At 55.7% G+C, this 13,343-nt stretch overlaps 3 protein-coding genes across 16 annotated transcripts in view; 2 read left to right on the forward strand and 1 right to left on the reverse strand.

Annotated features, from left to right (window-relative positions):
• Window positions 1-2,556, forward strand: part of EMID1 (EMI domain containing 1) — a 54,630-nt gene extending 52,074 nt beyond the window's left edge. For 4 of the 7 annotated variants that reach the window (XM_063663063.1, XM_054470224.2, XM_054470226.2 and 1 more), the window contains one exon: window positions 1,692-2,554. In XM_063663063.1, coding sequence (XP_063519133.1) covers window positions 1,692-1,819 — 128 coding nt within the window. In that variant the 3' untranslated portion in view covers window positions 1,820-2,554. Of the gene's footprint in view, window positions 1-1,691 lie in introns of all 7 variants that reach the window. The other 3 variants (XR_008496813.2, XM_063663062.1, XM_054470225.2) reach the window with 3 other exon arrangements.
• A 195-nt stretch (window positions 2,557-2,751) lies between these two features.
• Window positions 2,752-10,885, reverse strand: RHBDD3 (rhomboid domain containing 3). 6 transcript variants are annotated; one of them, XM_054470228.2, is made up of 8 exons: window positions 10,652-10,885; window positions 10,329-10,481; window positions 8,768-8,823; window positions 8,385-8,574; window positions 6,744-7,127; window positions 3,582-3,744; window positions 3,206-3,493; window positions 2,752-3,117 (listed from the first exon to the last, which is right to left on the reverse strand). In XM_054470228.2, the coding sequence occupies exons 4-8, from the start codon at window positions 8,530-8,532 to the stop codon at window positions 2,940-2,942; spliced, it is 1,161 nt and encodes a 386-aa protein (XP_054326203.2). In that variant the 5' UTR covers window positions 8,533-8,574; window positions 8,768-8,823; window positions 10,329-10,481; window positions 10,652-10,885; the 3' UTR covers window positions 2,752-2,939. The 6 variants fall into 6 exon arrangements, with proteins under 6 accessions (XP_054326203.2, XP_063519136.1, XP_063519137.1 ...); XM_063663066.1 differs by lacking the exon at window positions 10,329-10,481 and having other exon boundaries at window positions 10,652-10,856; XM_063663067.1 differs by lacking the exon at window positions 10,652-10,885 and having other exon boundaries at window positions 10,238-10,343.
• A 27-nt stretch (window positions 10,886-10,912) lies between these two features.
• EWSR1 (EWS RNA binding protein 1) overlaps window positions 10,913-13,343 on the forward strand; it is a 32,313-nt gene continuing 29,882 nt past the window's right edge. For 2 of the 3 annotated variants that reach the window (XM_054470217.2, XM_054470221.2), the window contains exon 1: window positions 10,932-11,253. In XM_054470217.2, the coding sequence (XP_054326192.1) occupies window positions 11,241-11,253 (13 nt within the window). In that variant the 5' untranslated portion in view covers window positions 10,932-11,240. Of the gene's footprint in view, window positions 11,254-13,343 lie in introns of all 3 variants that reach the window. The other variant, XM_054470218.2, reaches the window with a different exon arrangement.

Here is a 13,343-nt window from a genome sequence, read left to right on the forward strand (position 1 = left end):
AGTGCCAGGCACCTCAGAAGTCCCACACCCACTGCCAGTGGCCCCTCAAGCCAGCTTAGGTCGGGGCTTGGAGGGACAGGTCGGGGGAGTGGGAGATGGGACGGGGAAGGAGGTGGGACCCTCCCCATTGGCCCAACATACACATCAGGTGCTACTGAAGACCCAGATGAGGTTCATGTTTAGGTTATAGTCAATAATTATGATAATAGTATCAGCTGCCAAGTGTCTGGCCCACCTGGGCTGGATTGATCATCTCCAGTCTCTTAGAGGAGTAAGCTTGCTAGGTGAGCGATGCCGTGGCCGTTTTACAGATGAAGAAACAGAAGCTCAGAGGCTCTTGTGACTGCTTCAGTCACAGGAGTGGGAATGGTCAGGCTAGGGGTCCACCTCAGGTCTCCCCTCTAAAGTCCTGGCCCTTTGGACTGCATCAGCAAAGGTTTGCTGACTCCACCACTCATCCATGGCCTCAAATTTGATTGTGACAAACTCACAGGGACCAGACCTGCAGGAGACCTGGGTGGAAGCGACACCAACCTAGTAACCATAATAATCCAGCATTTCCCGTGAAAACCACTTTCCAGTCCTGGTCACGGTAAACACATGTATCACAAGGGTGTGAAAATGGGACTATTATGCCCATGTTCCAGATGACGCTCAGAGGTTCTGCGACTTGCCTAAGGCCACATAACTGGCAGAGTAGGACCAAGCCATGATCCCAGCTGGCATTGGGGCCAGTGCTCTGTGCCACTCCCCTCCCACGCTCCCTAAGGCATGGAATGTCCCTTTCAGTGACCACACATGCCTGTCTGCTCCAGGAGCCCTCATCTCAGCCCAGAGGTGCAGGGCAGGCTGGGCCACACAGGGTCGGGGCACTGGCAGTCATGATTACGACGGGATAGCCCACTCCCTGGCAGTGCCCTCAGTGGGAACCTGGTGTTCACCAGAACCCAAGTATCTGTCCTGTGGAGGCTTAGCCAAGTCCTCCACCATGGCCCTCTCCTCCCTGAGTGTCCATCTCCCCCTAGAAAAACAGCCTATTCTTCTGACCTGCCTGGCCTGCTCATTTTACTTTGGGAAGGGCTGAGATGATAGTCACAGAAGGCTTCCTGGAGGAGATGGCTCCTACCCTTGGTTTTGAAGGATGAGTAGTTTTCCGGTTCCATCCAGAACTGTCCCTGTTTCAGAGATGAGATGACTGAGGCCCTGACAGAGGTCCAGCTTGCCCAAGACTGCACAGGAGGTCAGTGGCAGAGCCTGGCCTCCTAAGCTCTTTCCCCCAACTGGTGGCCTAGCCCATGTCTGTTACCTAGCCTCAGTTTACCCAGCTACCAAATGGGGATGATTCAGGGTACACCTCCACCCCAAAATGAATAGAAAAAGAAGCAGCCTTTATATGAAGCATTCACTGCATCTAAACACTTCCTAAAGGCAGTGGGTGTGGTTATCCCCACCTGACAAAGCAGGAATCAGAGGCCCTGAGTGCTCTCCTTGGGCTGGGGGGCTGGTAAGTCCTGGCGTGAGGCACCAACCAATCTGCAGACCCCCTTTCCCACAGCTCTGCAGCCAGATACCAGGGTGGATTATACCTGGCAGAGGGTGCCTGCTTCTGCCACCCCCTAGAGGGCCAAGGGGAGGTGGGCACCTCACATGAACCCCTGTAATGTGGCCTCTCTCCTTCTTCCCTCCGGCAGAGCCAGAGCTGGGGTCTGGGGCAGGCCCTGCCGGCACAGGCACCCCCAGCCTCCTTCGGGGCAAGAGGGGCGGACATGCAGCCAACTACCGGATCGTGGCCCCCAGGAGCCGGGACGAGAGAGGCTGAGGGCGGTGGCGGCCCCTGAGGCAGACCAGGCCAGGCTTCCCCTCCTACCTGGACTCAGCCAGCTGCCTCCAGGGACCGCCCGTCCATATTTATTAATGTCCTCAGGGTCCCTTCTGCCATCTAGGCCTTAGGGGTAAGCAGGTCTCAGTCCTGGCACCATGCACATGTCTGAAGCTGAGCAAGGGCTGAGAAGAGAGGCTTGGGCCTCAGTTTCCCTCTGTGAAGTGTGGGGAGGCAGGCCTTCAAGGAGGGATAGAGGTACAAGGCTTCGTCTCATCTGCTGTCTGAACATCCAGGCCCAAAGGCACTGAGGGAGTCAGGAGCTGGGGCTTGGCACATGCAGAGATGACAGGGCAGGGGGCAGTCTTCCTCCCCCTCCCCGACCAAACCTCGGGGAGCCCTCCTGTGCCCCTCCCTCCTTGTTGTCCAGTGCTGGGTTCCCCACCCCGAGGTCAGGCTGCCCAATCCTCTGACTGGATCACTGGGGGCTTCTTGCCTCAGTTCTCCCCTCTGAGCCCCCAGGCCCTCCCGCATCTCAGGTTGGGGATGGGGACATGGAGAGGAAGGGGCCGCCTACTCCTGCAAATGCTTGTGACAGATGCTAGGAGGTAGATGTGTGCTGGCCAATAAAGGCCCCTACCTGATTCCCCGCAGCTTGGTCTCAGTGTGTGCTTAGATGGGGGCAGCTGGGAATGAGGCTACGACGGGAGAGGGCTAGAAATGGGCAGTGGAGAACGCTCTGTGCTGGAGGACAGAGCCTCCTGGAGGTACAGGCTGCATGGTGCAGGGCCAGGAAGCCTGTGTCTCTGGACATCGGCGAACAGCTCTCCCACAACTGGTCATTCATTTGGTGCTCACTCATTCATTCATTCATCCCCCTGATGCCAACACAGAAGAGTCAAACACAACTGCTGCCTCCAAGGAGGTCCAGGTTGAAAAACAAACTGGTTTTTATTCTAAACACGTACTAGGGCAGCATGCTGGGGGGCCTCTCCTGCCTCCAGAGGTGCCCCTGCTCCCCACTGTGGCCTTCTTTAGACAGAGCAGGAGCTCAGGCTACCCACATGCAGCCCAGCCCTTAGCACCCAAGGGCCTGCCTGTGCCCCACTCTCTGCCTGGGCTAGGGAGGTCCAGGACCCTTGGAGTGGGCAGGCCCACCCTTTCCATGGGTCACCAGGGTCTCAGTGCCCACTTGTCCTCCAACCAACAGTGACACGGCACCCTCCACGCGGCCTGTGGCTGCCAGTGCCACCACCGCCTGCTCTGTAGGGAAGCCCATGCGCTCCAGCTGCTGCAGCCTGTGGGGGGTGGGGGGACAAGTGGGGAGTGTCAGGACCACCCCGGCCCCTATACCAGGGGACCCCACCTCTGCCCACCCCACCTTACCGCAGAGAGGAGACAGAGGACTTGGACAGCCATGGTGCGCTCTGGGGTCCCTGGGCTGGCCCGTCAAGAAGCGAGGCCTGGATGCCCTCCTGCAGCATCTGCTCATCCAAGGCCGCCCACATCGGAGTCCCCGGGGAGAAGCTGGCCCCAGCCCAGTCCAGGCCCGCCTCTGAGGAGCCCTCCCAGGTGGGCTGCACAGGCCTCAGGCCTGGTGGGGGCAGGGCTGAGCTTTCACAGTGGGACCAGAGGTCAGGGGAGGCCACATAAGGCAGTCCAGGAATGGGAGGCCTGGAGGAGTGGGAACAGAAGAGGGCCTGACTGCCAGCCCTGCCACAGTGCCCACCACCTGGACTGGCGTCCCCCGCATCACCCTCACCTCACTCCGGCAGGATGGGTGACAGGCAGCTCCGCCAGGCTGCCCGGGGTGGGAAGGAGCCTCAGGGGCCAGCACCCTGCCAAGGTCCTGCACAAGACGCCCTCCTGCAGCGTCTGCAGCCGTCGCTCTGAGGGTTCCAGCCACCGGAAGGCCCCAGCTGCATCTGTCTGCCCCGGGCAGGGCGGCCGGTCAAGGAAAACCAAAAGCAGCCAGGGGTGGGCCCACACCACAGGCCAGGCCCCATGCCAAGTGTGCTGGCCACCATTCCCTCCCGTCTCCTCACTGTGGACCAGCATGGAATAGCGTCACCCTGGTCAGCAGCAGAGGCTCAGAAAGGAAAAGGGATCTGCCTGAAGCTACTCAGCCAAACAGAGCCAGGTATGCCTCACCCCAAGGCCTGGGCTCGCCCGTGATCCACTCTGTTCCCAGAACGCTATGCACCTTTTCAGGTCTGTAACTTAAGGCCCACCCTTCCTGGAAGAAGTCCCATGGACACACCTGCTGTTGCCTTCAGACAGGCCTGGATAACTCCTGTCCCCAATCCAGAGTGCAGGGGCCAGCCTGTTCTCTCCCGTGGCATTGTTTTCCCCAATAGGTATGAATCATCTTAGGGCTGGACACAGTGGCTCACAGCTGTATAATCCCAGCACTTGGGGAGGCTGAGACGGGAGGATCACTTAAGGCCAGGAGTTCAAGACCAGCCTGGGCAACATAGACCCCCATTTCTACAAAAAAAATTTTTAAATTAGCTGGACGTGGCAGTGCACACCTGTAATCTCAGCTACTCAAGTGGCTGATGCAAGAGGATCACTTGAGCCCAGGAGTTTGAGGCTGTAGTGAGCTATGACGGTGTCGCCACACTCCAGCTTGGGTGACAGAACGAGACCCTGTCTCTAAAAATTAAAAAAAAAAAATCTTAGAAGCAGAACACCAATAAATAGTGCTCTAGCACTATTTATTTATTTATTTATTTATTTATTTATTTTTGAGACAGAGTCTCACTCTGTCGCCCAGGCTGATATGCAGTGGTGAAATCTCGGCTCACTGCAACCTCCAACTCCGAGGTTCAAGCAATTCTCCTGCCTCAGCTTCCCAAATAGATGGGATTACAGGCACATGCCATCACACCTGGCTAATTATTTTGTATTCTTAGTACAGGGTTTCACCATGTTGGCCAGGCTGGTCTCAAACTCCTGGCCTCAAGAAATCGGCCCACCTCAGCCTCTCAGAGTGCTAGGATTATAGGCGTGAGCCACTGCACCCAGCCTCTAGCACCATTTATTAAAAAGAATATTCTTTTCCTCATTGAATCGACTTGGCACTCTTGTCAAAATAAATTGACTATACAGTAAATCTAACAGTTTATTTCTAGATCGTCAATTCTAGTCCATTGATCTGTATGTCTATCCTGATGCCAGTACCACAATATCTTGATTATTATAATTTTGTATGGCTTTTTTTTTTTTTTTTTTTTTCTGGAGAGAGTCTTGCTCTGTCGCCCAGGCTGGAGTGCAGTGGTGCAGTCTCAGCTCACTGCAACCTCTGTCTCCTGGGTTCCAGCAATTCTCCTGCCTCAGCCGCCTGAGCAGCTGGGATTACAGGCGTGCGCCACCACGCCTGGCTAATTTTTGTATTTTTAGTAGAGATGGGGTTTCACCATGTTGGCCACGCTGGTCCTGAACTCCTGACCTCAAGTGATCTGTCTGCCTCGGCCTCTCAAAGTGCTGGGATTACAGGCGTGAGCCACCGCACCTGGCCACTTTTGTAGTTTTAAGTTTTGAAATTGAAAAGTGTAAGTCTTCCAGGTTTGCTTTTCTTTTTCAAGATTATCTGAGGTATTCTGGGTTCTTTACATTTCCCTATTAATTTTAGGACCAGCTTGCTAATTTCTGCAACAACAACAAAGACAGCTGAGATTTTGATAAGAATTGTGTGGGATCTATACATCAACTGAGTAGCATTACCATTTTAACAATATTAAGTATTCTAATCCGTGAACATGAGATCTTTCCATTCACTTAGGCTTTTAATGTAATGTAATTTTTTTTTTTTGAGAGGAAGTCTCGCTCTCTCGCTCAGACTGGAGTGCAGCGGCGCTATCTTGGCTCACTGCAGCCTCTGCCTCTCGGATTCAAGCAATTCTCCTGTCTCAGTCTCCCAAGTAGCTGGGACTACAGGCGCCTGCCACCACGCCTGGCTAATTTTTGTTTTTTGGGGTTTGAGACCAGAGTCTCGCCCTGTCACCCACGCTGGAGTGCAGTGGCACGATCTTGGCTCATTGCAGCCTCTGCCTCCCAGGTTCAAGCAATTCTCCTGTCTCAGTCTCCCAAGTAGCTGGGACTACAGGTGCCTGCCACCACGCCCGGTTAATTTTTGTTTTTTGGGGTTTGAGACCGGGGTCTCGCCCTGTTGCCCAGGCTGGAGTGCAGTGGGATGATCTCGGCTCATTGCAGCCTCTGCCTCACAGGTTCAAGTGATTCTCCTGCCTCAGTCTCCTAAGTAGCTGGGATTACAGGCGCACGCCACCACGCCCAGCTAATTTTTGTATTTTTAGTAGAGATGGGGTTTTACCATGTTGGCCAGGCTGGTCTCGAACTCTTGACCTCGTGATCCACCCACCTTGGCCTCCCAAAGTGTTGGGATTACAGGCGTGAGCCATCGCGCCTGGCCTAATTTTTTTATTTTTAGTACAGATGGGGTTTCACCATGTTGGCCAGGCTGGTCTTGAACTCCAGACCTCAAATGATCTGCCCGCCTGGCCTCCCAAAGTGCTGGGGTTACAGGCATGAGCCACTGCGCCTGGCCAGGCTTTTAATTTTTTTAATTTTTAATTTTTGCTCAGGGTGGTTTGGCTATTCTGGGCCTTTTGTGTTTCCATATAAATTTTAGGATTTTTTTTTCTATTTCTGCGAAGAATGGCATTGATATTACAGAGAGCCCACAGAGCCCTTTACATTGTAATTGGCACCTCCACCAGGCCATAAGCCCCCAGGTCCCAGCCCAGAGCATGTCCCAGAGGAAGACTCAGAGAAGCTCCTGGAATGTGTGTGCATGGCTCCTTGGTATTGCTTGGGCCTTCACCCCTTTGTGCCACTTCCTTCCCAGGCACCCACCCACAGAACCCACACATCCCCACGGGCCCTGGGCTCAGGCAAAGGATACAGGCCAGGCCGGCAAGGAGGCCGCAAAGGAGCTGCAGGAAGGGTGGCTCAGAGCTGAGCAGTGGCGTCAGGACAAGCAGCAGCCACGGCGGCAGCCATGGTGGCAGTGCCCCACGGGGCCGTCTAGGGCGGTGGCCCTCCCCAGCCAGCATGGCCAGGTGGACAGGCATGTATCCACAGCTGCCGGCTGCACTGGACAGCCCAAGGCCTGCCAGCAGCACTGCCAGCAGCCCAGAAGCCAGGGCGAGCAGGGCCGAGGCATGCAGGAATCTCAGCGTGCCCAGGTGGCACTCCTGCTGCCAGCCCACAGTGGGCAGGAGCAGCAGGCTCAGGAGCAGGCCCGGCAGGGCCGTGTGGCCTAGGGCATGGGTCAGCAGCCGGTGCACTGGGAGAGAGAAGGGGCTTATGTGCCAGGTTAGTGGCCCCAACATCCAAGGCTGTCCCAGGTGTGCCAGGTTGAAGGTTACCCTACACCAGGGCGACCTGCTGAGCCCACCTCCCCTCCCCAGGAGCCAGTCTGCCCACAGCCAGCACTTAATCATTGGTGGAAGGGACCAAGGACTTCCAAACACTGGCTACGCCTCTGTGGTATTAAACAGAACACACTGGACCTGCCACTCAGTCTTTTCACTGACAACCCGCTACTGAGCACTCACTATTTCCCAGACACCATGAAGGTACTCTGCTTCTGTATTTACTAAATCATATCTGGCTGAGAGCATGAGATGTCCTGCTTCAATCCTGGAGCTACCCCATTCCCTCAAGCTGTGTGACCCTGGTCAAATCACTTAACCTCTCTGAGCATCATTGGGGGTCCTCAAATACAAATTGGAGGAGTTATTATTGGGAAACAGGTGCTCAGCTGAGATTACTCCTCAAACCCCCAACACCTCCTCCTCCCATCCTCATGCTTAGCTGAAAGTCTTAGTTGTTTTTTTGTTTTTTGTTTTTTGTTTTTTTGAGACGGAGTCTCACTCTGTCACCCAGGCTGGAGTGCAGTGGCGCGATCTCAGCTCACTGCAAGCTCTGCCTCCCAGGTTTGCAGCATTCTCCTGCCTCAGCCTCCCGAGTAGCTGGGACTACAGGCACCCGCCACTACGCCCGGCTAATCTTTTTGTATTTTTAGTAGAGATGGGGTTTCACCATGTTAGCCAGGATGGTCTCAATCTCCTGATCTCGTGATCCACCCGACTCGGCCTCCCAAAGTGCTGGGATTGCAGGCGTGAGCCACTGCGCCCGGCCGATTTTTGTATTTTTAGTAGAGACGGGTTTCACCATGTTGGCCAGGCTGGTCTCGAACTCCTGACCTCAAGTGATCTACCTGCCTCAGCTTCCCAAAGTGCTGGGATTACAGGCGTCAGCCACCTGGCCTTAGTTCTTATTTCAAGGAAAAGCTGCCAGAAAGGGAAACCATGAGAAAAGCACTCCTACCCACAGGTTCCAGCCCACCCTGCCAAGTCCTCTGCCTCCCTTCTTGGCTGTGGATGTGCTGGGCATGCTCCTGTCTAAGACCACGCTTCCCCAGGACACTGGGCCCCATCCCTGTTTGACCCCTGGAGGCCTTGTGCTGCTCCTGCCAACTGGGCCCAGGCCCTACAGCAAGTCTCCTGCTTCCTCCAAGGTCCACGTGGCTGGCCCTCACCCTGCCAGGGGTCCAGCAACAGCTCCGGGGCCAGGACCAGGCCAGGGCCGGCCCCCACCAGCCACAGGCTGCTCATCAGCAGCATGAGGACTGAGGAGGCCAGAGGCAGCGCCGGGGACAGTTGGCCATGGGGGCCCCTGGCATGCATAGCTTGGTTGAGGATGGTCAAGGGTGGTCCTGGGGCTGTGTGCTGGGGATAAAAGAAAACAATAACAAGTTATTATTGGAGCTTTTATCTCACCAATACCCTCTCAAGCACCTTATCAACAGCCCTATTTTACAGAGGTGGAAAACAGGCTGGAGAGGCAGGCCCAGCAGCTTGGCCATAGTGGAGCTCAGACCCTAACCCATGCGCTCATAAGCCATCTTACCATTCCACTCACCTCTGTTTAAGGACTGGCAGAGGACAGGCATAGAGACTCCTGAGTCCTGATGGGCCCTGAAATCCCAAAAAGAGGGGTTCAGGCCCTCACCCCCCAGGGCGAATTCAGGGCCATCTCTAGCCCTCTTCTGTCCTCCCCCTTCCCTCAGGCTACTACCTGGCTCCTTCCTCCCCTCCCCTGTGCCCAGCCTTAATGCTCCAGATGGTTTCAGTTGCCCTTGACCCTGGGGTGGGGCCAGACAATGGGCAAGCAGTTTGGGGAAGGGGTGGGGCAAAAGGGCAGGAGTCCCACACCTTGAGCCATACTAAGAGACCCGGGACTGAGACATCCCCTTTGAGGGTGAACCCATCCACCGTAAGCCTCCTCCTGCTTCCTTACTGGCACAGCCCCTCTGGCCCTGGCTCCCCTTTCCACAGGAAGGGTACAGTATGTGCTCCACCTCTTTCTGCTCTGTGTCCTGAGGTAAGTTTCCACCCTCATCTTTTTACAGAGGAGCCTCATTTTACAGATGAGCCTCTCCTTTCTCATCTGTAAAATGGAAATTCAGAAATTCCTTTCCTCAGAGCATGATGAAATAAAAAGGAATAGGCTAAGGCAGGCCCTGGCCCACAACCCTTGCTCCATAAACCATAGCAATCCCCACTAATCATGGCAGGCGTTGGTAGCCACCAACTGGCCCATCGAGAAGGCCTCAATATGGAGGTGGCTGCTCCAGCCTAGCTGGTCCCAGCTTTGGCCCTCAAACATGGCCTTTCCCTGCCCACCAAAGCAAGGCCTTCTCCCCCGTGCTCTCCTCTTGCATCCAGCCTGTCCTCCAGGGCCTGTAGGTCTTCATCCCTGGTCAGGCCTCTCGGTCCCAGGACTCCCACTGAGCTGATTCAGGGCAGGAAGCAGGATCCCAGGGAGACAAGAAGGCTGCCTAATTTGCTCCCCTGCCAAGTGCCTTCTCCACATCTACCAGTTTCCTGCAGGAAAAATGTGGAAAGCTCCTCTGCCTGCATTGTCCTTCCCTCCATTTTGCCAGCAGGCAAACTCCTATTTCACCCTTGGAAGCCCAACTCAAATATCCCTTCCCCTCCTCTGGCCCCCTAACATCATGGATCTTATCCTTAGGAGCACAGCTTGGCCAGTCTGTCTCCCTAGGCAGGTGGTCTGAGCTCATGGCTCCTCTCATCCAACCCCACATTCCCCATGGTATTCACAGCACACAGCCAGTGCTTTATATATGTTCACTGAAGAAAGGACACTAGCTTGGCTCCTGGTCCTGCTGAGGGATTTGAAGGTGAACCCTGCCCTTCGCGGACCCCGGTATCCACCTAGGGGGCTGGGGCTAGAGGTCCAGGAAGGTGGGCAGGGTTTGGGGCCAAGGCACCCACCGTAAACCTCCTCCTGCATCTAAACCTCCTTCTGCATCGACACCTCACAACCATTTCCCCGCTCTGGGCACCTTAACAAGGGTGAAGGGCTTACCCGTGGACACTCGGAACTGGGACTTGAGCCCCCTGGACCTCACTTTCTTCAATCTATGAAACGGGGCAGTGCACCACCAGGCCCTGCCTACCTTACTGGGAAGCCGGGAGGGCAGAATGGAAAGACAAGGACGGAGATTCTTCCGGGTGGCGGATAGAGTAGGGGGTCCCAGGATCTGTCTGGTTCGAACTCAGCTGGGGACTTTGCAGAGATACTCAATTTCCTTGGGCCTCAGTTTCCCCTTCTGTAGAAACGAGGGTATTGGATGAGGGATGATTAAAGGGCCTGCTCCACCTCGACCGTTACCGGGGATGGGGTCTCGGGGCCAGGCACGGCGTTCGAGGCCTCCCACCCAGCCGACCGGCCTTGGGGGCCCTTCCCCGCTGGCCCGGGCCACGCGTCCCGGGTACTCACTGCAGAGCGCGCCCGGCAACCCCGAAAGGCCGGTCGGGGACCCTGGCTGGGAGTCGGGACTCTAGCTCCCGGGCGAGACCCGGGAACCCTGAATCCATTCCGCGCACACCCGGCCGCGTGACCCCGGCCGACCGACTGGCGCGCCACCCATTCCCCGCGGCCCGCGGATTAGTCAGCAGTTGTTCTAGTCCGGGTCCCTTCCCCCAGCCCTCCCGCCGATCTCCGTCTCCCTGCAGGGCCGACTCTTCAGCGACGGTCCCTAGAGCCAACGGACGGAACCATTCCAAACAGCCTAGCCTCGTGCAGAGAGCCTCTCCGGTTTCACACTGAGACCCGCTCACCCGCGCTCTGGCCTCTTAGGTGCTATTTTGGCCCGAGTGTCATGTCGGGCGTTCTTTAGAGAGGATTGGGACAAGGGTTGCGGACGCGAAGAACGAGAAAGCGGTGGTTCATCCCTCCTGACCCCACCCCCGTGGCCTGGCCCGATGGTCGCGCCCGGGGTTGCGGGATTTGCGCCTGCGCAGTGAGGCGCCTAGAGGGAAAGCGAGAGGGAGACGGACGTTGAGAGAACGAGGAGGAAGGAGAGAAAATGGCGTCCACGGGTGAGTATGGTGGAACTGCGGTCTCGCCGGCGGTAGCCGGAACGCCCAAACTGGGGGTCGTTCGTCTCTGGGCTTGGCTGGGAAGACTGAGTGGAGTTGCAGAGAGGGGTTTGAGGCACCCGCCGCGGCCCGACGAGCTCGGGGATCCGCGTTCCTCTCCCCTCCCCCAACCGGGCGGGCCGGTTCTGGAATCTTCCGGCGCCCGTGGCCCGCGGGGGGCTCGCTGTGGCGGGGGCGCGCGGGGCCCGCCTTGGCCTCCATTGTGTGGCGGTCCTCGCGCCCTGCGCTCTGGGCCTCCCGCCACGTGGGCGGGGCCTGCGGCCTTCGAGGCCCTGCGTGAAGGGGAGGATTTGGCCAGGCCTCAAGCCGGTCACTATGAAACCGCAGGGGGGGCCGTAGGCTGCTGTCCCTGTGAGGCCTCTCTCCCCGTTTTCAGGGTTTCCCGAGAAACCAGGGAAAAAAGCAAATAAAGATATCGTGGATTTGTGGGCCGAGGGGTGTTGGCCTATGAGCGGGAGCCCCGTCATCCTTAAGACTCAGTCGGCTGGGGTGTCTGGCGCTGCCGAGCTGCCCCCTCTGCGGCTTCCAGCCCCAAGCCGAACTTCTGCTCGCCAGGGATTTAGACAGAAAGTGCTTCCCTCCTCCAGGGCCCCCAGTTTGCCGCTTTCTTGGGCTTCTCTATTTTTATCGTTATTTATTAATCTACGCCCTCCCCTCCCCCAAAACCAATTAAGTGGCTTCCCAGGGCCCTTTTTCTGCAAACGCCGAGGGACATCCGTTGTATAATAAGGCCAGCCTGGGTCGAGAGACGAGAAACGCTACCGGAAAGATAGTTCTGGCCTCTCTGACCTAGGAGGAACAAAAGGCTGAGCCTGCGTTTGAATTATGTTTCAGTAGTGGCCTCGCACGTCTATTCGCCTGCGTTAGGCCGGCAGGCCTGTTGATTTCGTAGGTCGACAGAGGAGAGGGAAAAAAAAGGCCAGTAGAAGCAATCTTAAAGGCACCTGCAAGCAAGCCCCGGATGGTAACTCCAAAATGGGAGTAGAGTGGTCCTTGATGGAAGGGGCGTTTAAGAGTGTCGCCTAGCCATCACCTGCAGTTCGCAACCTGTGGGTACACTAACCCGCGAAAATTGGCAGGGTGGAGCATTTTTGCCCCGGGGGTATTCTCAGGCCACCTGGTTCCAGGCCTTAGAGACAGTGGGAGAAGATGAGAAGGAAGACAGGAAAAGTTCTAGGCCCTCCAGAGTTTTTAGAGTCCAGAATCCAGCAACTTAAGGACAGTTTAAGAATTCTCCCCATCTGTGGTCAATAAACAGGTAAGTGTTGGCTGTTCGTGCCGGGATACCAAAGAGTGCCAGTAGAAGAGAGGACTCTGAAATACCACAGCTAACCCCCTGGTGGGAAGTGGTTTCCTAGGTGCCCTATCCACCCTCTTCTCTGCAAAAGCCTGAAAAGGCAAAACGTGTGCGTTGACATTTTTGCATGGCTGGACATGCCTTTTTTCAGTCAACTTTGTTCAAACTTTGTTCACCAGTAACTACCATGTGCTGTACTGTATTAGAATTACAGTTGTGGTTTCTGTTGACACAAAGTAAACACATTAGGCCTGGCTGGGGGGGGCCTTCAGAGAGTCACATAAGTAATCTGGTCCTTAGTTTCCTTTCCTGTAAAATACAGAAGTTAGGCTAGACCTCTTAAGCTTTTGAGCCCTTCTGACCTTCCAGCATAAGCATTCCACAAATTGTTGCATGCTGACTTCAACTCAGGTAGTGTGAAGCAGCTTCCATAGTGACTGCTCTAAAGTGTTAAACCGTTGCCTTGGGTTAATAATAATAACAGTTTTCTCTCCTCGTATGTATCTCATGTAGAAAAGTATGTAAAGCATATATATCCAGTGCAACAAAGAATTGGAATGCAGACTCGCAGCAATCTAGAACCCCCACCCCTCAATCACAGTGAAGTGATTTTTAGTGAAGTCTGTGACTCACTTTTGGGGGTTAAAAACCAACACGGTTGCTGAATAATCTGACCAGTTTGTAATTGTATTAGGTCGGTGCAAAAGTAATTACGTTTGCACCAACCTAATAG

This window comes from Pongo pygmaeus, chromosome 23 (assembly GCF_028885625.2).
Source record: "Pongo pygmaeus isolate AG05252 chromosome 23, NHGRI_mPonPyg2-v2.0_pri, whole genome shotgun sequence".
Lineage (NCBI taxonomy): Eukaryota > Metazoa > Chordata > Mammalia > Primates > Hominidae > Pongo > Pongo pygmaeus.

Coding starts and splice junctions, on each gene's coding strand:
- RHBDD3 (XM_063663065.1), bottom strand. CDS start 7,284: ATGATTAAGTGCTGGCTGTGGGCAGACTGGCTCCTGGGGAGGGGAGGT. Junction 3,745..6,743: donor CCTCCTTGCCGGCCTGGCCT/GTATCCTTTGCC, acceptor CGGGGCAGACAG/ATGCAGCTGGGGCCTTCCGG. Junction 3,118..3,205: donor TCCTCTGTCTCCTCTCTGCG/GTAAGGTGGGGT, acceptor CACCCCCCACAG/GCTGCAGCAGCTGGAGCGCA.